This window comes from Anolis carolinensis, unplaced genomic scaffold (genome assembly GCF_035594765.1).
Source record: "Anolis carolinensis isolate JA03-04 unplaced genomic scaffold, rAnoCar3.1.pri scaffold_59, whole genome shotgun sequence".
Classification (NCBI taxonomy): Eukaryota; Metazoa; Chordata; class Lepidosauria; order Squamata; family Dactyloidae; genus Anolis; species Anolis carolinensis.
Genome location: NW_026943868.1, coordinates 65,001 through 75,000, shown reverse-complemented (window position 1 = coordinate 75,000; position 10,000 = coordinate 65,001). Strand labels below are relative to the sequence as shown.

At 24.6% G+C, this 10,000-nt stretch overlaps 1 protein-coding gene across 1 annotated transcript; it reads left to right on the top strand.

Moving 5' to 3' along the window:
* The first annotated feature begins 4,526 nt into the window (after positions 1–4,526).
* LOC134295013 (DNA polymerase epsilon subunit 4-like) lies at positions 4,527–9,375 on the top strand. Its single transcript, XM_062966975.1, has 4 exons — positions 4,527–4,748; positions 6,787–6,871; positions 6,995–7,036; positions 9,323–9,375. The coding sequence occupies exons 1-4, from the start codon at positions 4,539–4,541 to the stop codon at positions 9,334–9,336; spliced, it is 351 nt and encodes a 116-aa protein (XP_062823045.1). The 5' UTR covers positions 4,527–4,538; the 3' UTR covers positions 9,337–9,375.
* The last annotated feature ends 625 nt before the right edge of the window (positions 9,376–10,000 follow it).

Below are 10,000 nucleotides of genomic sequence, written 5' to 3'. Positions count from 1 at the left end.
GGGGGGGGGAGGGAGGGGGGAGGCACTCTGCACATGGCCAGGAATAATAATAATAATAATAATAATAATGAGGGAGGTACACACCTACCATAATAATAATAATAATAATGATAATAATAATGAAGAAGGCAGGCAGAAAAGCAGGCCGACAAATATAGAACTCAAGGGATGAAGGAAGGAGGGGGGGGGGGAGGGAGGGGGGGAGGCACTCTGCACATGGCCAGGAATAATAATAATAATAATAATAATAATAATGAGGGAGGTACACACCTACATAATAATAATAATAATAATGATAATAATAATGAAGAAGGCAGGCAGAAAAGCAGGCCGACAAATATAGAACTCAAGGGATGAAGGAAGGAGGGGGGGGGGAGGGAGGGGGGAGGCACTCTGCACATGGCCAGGAATAATAATAATAATAATATAATAATGAGGGAGGTACACACTACATAATAATAATAATAATAATGATAATAATAATGAAGAAGGCAGGCAGAAAAGCAGGCCGACAAATATAGAACTCAAGGGATGAAGGAAGGAGGGGGGGGGGGAGGGAGGGGGGAGGCACTCTGCACATGGCCAGGGAATAATGAATAATAATAATAATAATAATAATAATAATAATAATAATGGTATCAGAGATGGAGGGGTGCATTCTGCATAATACAGTAGAGTCTCACTTATCCAACATAAACAAGCCGGCAGAATGTTGGATAAGCAAATATGTTGGATAATAAGGAGGCATTAAGGAAAAGCCTATTAAGCATCAAATTAGGTTATGATTTTACAAATGAAACACCAAAACATCATGTTAGACAACAAATTTGGCAGAAAAAGTAGTTCAATATGCAGTAATGCTACATAGTAATTACTGTATTTATGAATTTATCACCAAAATATCATAATATATTGAAAACATTGACTACAAAAATGCGTTGGATAATCCAGAACGTTGGATAAGCGAGTGTTGGATAAGTGAGACTCTACTGTAATAATAATAATGAAGAGGGAGGTACGCACTCATAATAATAATAATAATAATAATAATAATAATGAAGAGGGAGGCACACACTGCATGATAATAATAATAATAATGAGGGAGGTACACACTACATAATAATAATAATGATAATAATAATGATAATAATAATAATAAAGAGGGAGGCACACACTGCATGATAATAATAATAATAATAATAATAATAATAATAATAAGGGAGGTACACACTACATAATAATAATAATGATAATAATAATGAAGAGGCACACACTCGGCATAATAATAATAATAATGAAGAGGGCAGGCAGGAAAGCAGGCCGTCAAATATAGAACTCAAGGTGATGAAGGAAGCAGGGAGGAGGGAGGCCAGGAATAATAATAATAATAATAATAATAATAATAATAATAATAATAATGATATCAGAGATGGAGGGGTGCATTCTGCATAATAATAATAATAATAATAATAAAGAGGGAGGTACGCATTATTATTATTATGCAGAGTGTGTGCCTCTTCCTTATTATTACTATTATTATTATTATGCCGAGTGCGTGCCTCCCTCTTCATTATTATTATTATTATTATTATTATTATTATTATTATTATTATATAAAGAAGAGGGAGGCACACACTCGGCATAATAATAATAATAATAATAATAATAATAATAATAATAATAATAAAAGTTTGAGGGGTGCAATGTGCATAATAATAATAATAATATCAGGGAGAGATGCATTCTGCATAATAATAATGATTATAATATTGAAGAGGGAGGTATGCACTCTGCATAATAATAATAATAATATAAGATGGAGGGGGGCAATGTACATAATACTAATAATAATAATAATAATGAAGAGGGAGGTGCGCACTCTGTATAATAATAATAATGTAAGACGGAGGGGTGCATTCTGCATAATAATAATAATAATAATAATAATAATAATAATAATAATAATAATAATAATAATAATATCAGAGATGAAGGTGCACATTCTGCATAATAATAATAATGATATAATATTGAAGAGGGAGGTACGCACTCTGCATAATAATAATAATAATAATAATAATAATAATAATAATAATAATGTAAGATGGAGGGGTGCATTCTGCATAATAATAATAATAATAATAAGGAAGAGGCATGCACTCGGCATAATAATAATAATAATAATGAAGAGGGAGGTACGCACTGCATAATAATAATAATAATAATAATAATAATAATAAGGAAGAGGTACGCACTCTGCATAATAATAATAATAATAAGGAAGAGGCATGCACTCGGCATAATAATAATAATAATAATAATAATAATAATGAAGAGGCATGCACTCAGCATAATAATAATAATAATAATAATAATGAAGAGGGAGGTACGCACTGCATAATAATAATAATAATAATGAAGAGGGAGGTACGCACTGCATAATAATAATAATAATAATAATGAAGAGGGAGGTACGCACTGCATAATAATAATAATAATAATAATAATAATAATAATGAAGAGGCATGCACTCAGCATAATAATAATAATAATAATAATAATAATAATGAAGAGGGAGGTACGCACTGCATAATAATAATAATAATGAAGAGGCACGCACTCTGCATAATAATAATAATAATAATAATAATAATAAAGAGGGAGGTACACACTGCATAATAATAATAATGAAAAGGGAGGTACGCACTGCATAATAATAATAATAATAATAATAATAATAATAACATCAGAGATGGAGGGGTGCATTCTGCATAATAATAATAATAATAATATATCAGAGATGGAAGGGTACACTCTGCATAATATTATATTGTAATACGATATAATACTAATAATACAATATAATAATATTAATTATATATTATATTTTACATTTAATATTACTAATAATATTTCCATTATTATTATATTAACATTCAATGTTATTATACCATTGCCATATTACTATATTTATTATTCTATTAATATTCTATGTCATTATATATCATTACCATATAGTTATAATTATTATTCCATGTATTATATCATTACTGTATTTATTATTGTATTAGTATTCTATATTGTGATATATCATGACAATATTATTATATTAACATTCAATGTTATTATATTATACCATTGCCATATTACTATATTTATTATTATGTTAATATTCTATGTCATTATATTATATCGCCATATAATTATAATTATTATTCTGTTATTGTATTATATCATTGCTGTATTTATTATTATATTACTATTTTATATTGTGATATTATATCATTACAATATTATTACATTAACATTCAATGTTATTATATTATACCATTGCCATATTACTATATTTATTATTATGTTAATATTCTATGTCATTATATTATATCATTGCCATATAATTATAATTATTATTCTATGTTATTGTATTATATCATTGCTGTATTTATTATATTAGTATTCTACATTATGATATTATATACAATGTTATTATATTATACCATTGCATATTACTATATTTATTATTATGTTAATATTCTATGTCATTATATCATATCATTACCATATAATTATAATTATTATTCTATGTTATTGTATTATATCATTGCTATATTTATTATTATATTAGTATTCTATATTGTTATATAGATGGTTACAATATTATTATATTAACATTCAATGTTATTATATTATACCATTGCCATATAATTATAATTATTATTCTAGGTTATTGTATTATATCATTGCTGTATTTATTATTATATTAGTATTTTATATTGTGATATTATATCATTACAATATTATTACATTAACATTCAATGTTATTATATTAAACCATTGCCATATTACTATATTTATTATTATGTTAATATTCTATGTCATTATATCATTGCCATATAATTATAATTATTATTCTATGTTATTGTATTATATCATTGCTGTATTTATTATATTAGTATTCTACATTGTGATATTATATACAATGTTATTATATTATACCATTGCATATTACTATATTTATTATTATGTTAATATTCTATGTCATTATATCATATCATTACCATATAATTATAATTATTATTCTATGTTATTGTATTATATCATTGCTATATTTATTATTATATTAGTATTCTATATTGTTATATAGATGGTTACAATATTATTATATTAACATTCAATGTTATTATATTATACCATTGCCATATAATTATAATTATTATTCTAGGTTATTGTATTATATCATTGCTGTATTTATTATTATATTAGTATTTTATATTGTGATATTATATCATGACAATATTATTATATTAACATTCAATGTTATTATATTATACCATTGCCATATTACTATGTTTATTATTTAATTAATATTCCATGGTGTTATATCATGGTTGTATTGCTATATTTATTTTTATATTAATATTATATTATATTATTGGCGGGAAGAGGGGCGCGGAGGGGGCGTGGCTTCCTGAGGCCTGAAGGCGGGGCCTGGGGCCTTGATTGACATACCGCTCAGCGCAGGCGCACTAGCGGCAAACATGGCGGCGGCGGTTCCTGAGGTAAATGTCGCGGCGGCGTCGGCGGTGTCGGCGGCGGTTCCGAACGAAGAACCGGAGGCGCCGCCCACTGCTACCGTGACGAGCCGCCCGTCCCGCTTGCCTTTATCCCGGGTGAAGGCGCTGGTCAAAGCCGACCCGGACGTCAGCCTCGCCAGCCAAGAAGCCGTCTTCATCCTGGCCCGCGCCACGGTGGGAATGGCACTGCGCATGCGCGGCGTGGAGGGGGTGGGCGTGGTCGATGCGTTCCCGGGCCAATCAGGGCGCCGTTCGCTCCAACTGGGCGGGGACAGCCTGTGGGCGGGGCTACCCGCGCGCGCTTTTCAATGCTGGCCAATCCGGCTGCTGTGGGCGTGGCCGAAGAGATGAGTGGCACCATGGAACCAGCATATATATATATATATGTATTGTTATTTATAATAATAATAATAATAATAATAATAATAATAATAATAATAATAATAATAATATATTATTATTATATTGTTGTTGTTTGCAGGAGCTGTTTGTGGAGACCCTAATATAAAACAATATATTATAATGCTATAGCGAATAATATTATATGACAAGAATAATATAATATATAATATAATGTTATTTATTATAATATTATTATATAATTTGCAGGAGCTGTTTGTGGAGACCCTAATATAAAACAATATATTATAATGCTATAGCGAATAATATTATATGACAAGAATAATATAATATATAATATAATGTTATTTATTATAGTATTATTATTACTGTTATTATATAATTTGCAGGAGCTGTTTGTGGAGACCCTAATATAAAACAATATATTATAATGCTATAGCGAATAATATTATATGACAAGAATTATATAATATATAATATAATGTTATTTATTATAATGTTATTATATAATTTGCAGGAGCTGTTTGTGGAGACCCTAATATAAAACAATATATTATAATGCTATAGCGAATAATATTATATGACAAGAATAATATAATATATAATATAATGTTATTTATTATATTATTATTATTACTATTATTATATTATTTTTCAGGAGCTGTTTGTGGAGACCCTAATATAAAACAATATATTATAATGCTATAGCGAATAATATTATATGACAAGAATAATATAATATATAATATAATGTTATTTATTATATTATTATTATTACTATTATTATATTATTTTTCAGGAGCTGTTTGTGGAGACCCTAATATAAAACAATATATTATAATGCTATAGCGAATAATATTATATGACAAGAATAATATAATATATAATATAATGTTATTTATTATATTATTATTATTACTATTATTATATTATTTTTCAGGAGCTGTTTGTGGAGACCCTAATATAAAACAATATATTATAATGCTATAGCGAATAATATTTATTTATTTATTTATTTCTAACATTTATATCCCGCCCTTCTCACCCGAAGGGACGATATATATATATATATATATATATAGATATAATGTTATTTATTATATTATTATTATTACTATTATTATATTATTTTTCAGGAGCTGTTTGTGGAGACCCTAATATAAAACAATATATTATAATGCTATAGCGAATAATATTTATTTATTTATTTATTTCTAACATTTATATCCCGCCCTTCTCACCCGAAGGGACTATATATATATATATATATATATATATATAGATATAATGTTATTTATTATATTATTATTATTATTACTATTATTATATTATTTTTCAGGAGCTGTTTGTGGAGACCCTAATATAAAACAATATATTATAATGCTATAGCGAATAATATTATATGACAAGAATAATATAATATATAATATAATGTTATTTATTATAATATTATTATATAATTTGCAGGAGCTGTTTGTGGAGACCCTAATATAAAACAATATATTATAATGCTATAGCGAATAATATTTATTTATTTATTTATTTCTAACATTTATATCCCGCCCTTCTCACCCGAAGGGACTATATATATATATATATATATATATATATATATATATAGATATAATGTTATTTATTATATTATTATTATTACTATTATTATATTATTTTTCAGGAGCTGTTTGTGGAGACCCTAATATAAAACAATATATTATAATGCTATAGCGAATAATATTTATTTATTTATTTATTTCTAACATTTATATCCCGCCCTTCTCACCCGAAGGGACGATATTATATATAATGTTATTTATTATATTATTATTATTACTATTATTATATTATTTTTCAGGAGCTGTTTGTGGAGACCATGGCCAAGGACGCCTTCACTTTTGCCCAGCAAGGAAAAAGGAAGACCCTCCAGAGGAAAGACCTGGGTGAGCCGGACAGAAATAATCACAATAATAATAATAATAATAATAATAATAATAATAATAATAATAATAATACCTCATTATTGCTGTGTTAATTCCCGCTTTTGCTTTACGTCTTGTCTGCAGACAACGCCATCGAAGCCGCCGACGAATTTGCCTTCCTGGAAGGTAAGCTATCAGGACCATGTATAAATAATAATAATAATAATAATAATAATAATAATAATAATAATAATAATAATAAATGTATTAGATAGTTTGGACAGCGTCTTCCATATTATTCCCCTTCTGGTCTATTTTAGATTATAATTAAATATTATAATTAAATTAATATTATATGATATAGGATGTAATTTTTAGATTGTAATAATGATAATATATTATAATAACGTAAATTAATATTATATGATATAGGATGTAATTTTTAGATTGTAATAATGATAATATATTATAATAACGTAAATTAATATTATATGATATAGGATGTAATTTTTAGATTATAATAATGATAATATATTATAATAACGTAAATTAATATTATATGATATAGGATGTAATTTTTAGATTATAATAATGATAATATATTATAATAACGTAAATTAATATTATATGATATAGGATGTAATTTTTAGATTATAATAATGATAATATAGTATAATAACGTAAATTAATATTATATGATATAGGATGTAATTTTTAGATTGTAATAATGATAATATATTATAATAACGTAAATTAATATTATATGATATAGGATGTAATTTTTAGATTGTAATAATGATAATATATTATAATAACGTAAATTAATATTATATGATATAGGATGTAATTTTTAGATTATAATAATGATAATATGTTATAATAACATAAATTAATATTATATGATATAGGATGTAATTTTTAGATTATAATAATGATAATATATTATAATAACGTAAATTAATATTATATGATATAGGATGTAATTTTTAGATTATAATAATGATAATATATTATAATAACGTAAATTAATATTATATGATATAGGATGTAATTTTTAGATTATAATAATGATAATATATTATAATAACGTAAATTAATATTATATTATATAGGATGTAATTTTTAGATGATAATAATATAATAATATATTTTCCCCTGGTTATAATATATTATAATAATATATTATATAGGATATAATTTTTAGATTATAATAATGATAATATATTATAATAACGTAAATTAATATTATATTATATAGGATGTAATTTTTAGATGATAATAATATAATAATATATTTTCCCCTGGTTATAATATATTATAATAATGTATTATATAGGATATAATTTTTAGATTATAATAATGATAATATATTATAATAACGTAAATTAATATTATAATATATAGCATGTAATTTTTAGATGATGATAATATAATAATATATTTTCCCCTGGTTATAATATATAATATAGGATGTAATTTTTAGATTATAATTATATAATAATATATTTTGCCTGACTATATTGTAATAATGTATTATATTATATAGAATGTAATTTTTAGATGATAATAATGTAATAATATATTTTCCCCTGGTTATAATAAATTATAACATAATATTATATTATATAGGATGTAATTTTTAGATTATAATTATATAATAATATATTTTGCCTGATTATATTATAATAATGTATTATATTATATAGGATGTATTTTTAGATGATAATAATGTAATATTTTCCCCTGGTTATAATAAATTATTATAATGTATTATATTATATAGGATGTAATTTTTAGATGATAATAATGTAATAATATATTTTCCCCTGGTTATAATAAATTATAACATAATATTATATTATATAGGATGTAATTTTTAGGTTATTATAATAATATAATATTTTGCCTGGTTATAATATAATAATATTATAATATTATATAGGATGTAATTTTTAGATGATAATAATGTAATAATATATTTTCCCCTGGTTATAATAAATTATAACATAATATTATATTATATAGGATGTAATTTTTAGGTTATTATAATAATATAATATTTTGCCTGGTTATAATATAATAATATTATAATATTATATAGGATGTAATTTTTAGATGATAATAATGTAATAATATATTTTCCCCTGGTTATAATAAATTATAACATAATATTATATTATATAGGATGTAATTTTTAGGTTATTATAATAATATAATATTTTGCCTGGTTATAATATAATAATATTATAATATTATATAGCATGTAATTTTTAGATGATAATAATATAATAGTATATTTTTCCCTGGTTATAAGAAATTATAATAATGTATTATATTATATAGGATATATTTTTAGATGATAATAATGTAATAATATAGTTTTCCCTGGTTATAATAATTTATAATAGTGTATTATACAGGATGTAATTTTTAGATGATAATAATATAATAATATATTTTGCTTGGTTTCAGGGACATTGGACTGAACGGAGAGAAGGAAGCGGGATTCATTAACACCAAACTGATTCATTAACACCAAACACCTGAACCATCATACAGGATAAAATTATTATTATTAATTTTATTATTATTACAGTGATTAATTTTTCCTTCCATCGGCGGCAATGGCTTTCCTTATGGACGAAGGTTCCCGTCTCCAAACGTCATTGGATTTTTATATATATATTTTTTTGTATTTGTGTGGCGGTGATATATTAAATTGTATTATATTAAATTGTATTAAACTCTATAAAGGCAAAGATGAGTTTGTTAAATGTTCGGACTGCAACCCGGAGCGGATACGGAAGCCGGTCCCTGTGTTTGTGGATTGCACCCCATTGGGAGATAATTTCCTTTTCTTTCACCTCCGTCTCACACCTTTTCCTTCCTAAATACTAATCGTTATTGGAAGCAATTAGCCGACAAAGCCTGGATTTGTGCCTGGAAATGAGCCCGTGTCATTGGCAGGGCAGACTTCCTAAATAATACTAATAATATAATACAATATTATAATATAATAATGCTCCAATCCCTGCCAATGCAATTAAAAGAGAAAACATTATTATTATTATTATTATTATTATTATTATTATTATTATTATTATTATTATTATTATTATTTTCTTGTACCAATAATAATATACTTATAAT

Bases quoted from the DNA above. Each gene is read 5' to 3' on its own strand.
- LOC134295013 (XM_062966975.1), top strand. From the start codon at position 4,539: ATGGCGGCGGCGGTTCCTGAGGTAAATGTCGCGGCGGCGTCGGCGGTG. The intron at 4,749-6,786 runs GTGGGAATGGCA...ATTATTTTTCAG, and splicing joins TCATCCTGGCCCGCGCCACG to GAGCTGTTTGTGGAGACCAT. The intron at 6,872-6,994 runs GTGAGCCGGACA...TCTTGTCTGCAG, and splicing joins CCTCCAGAGGAAAGACCTGG to ACAACGCCATCGAAGCCGCC.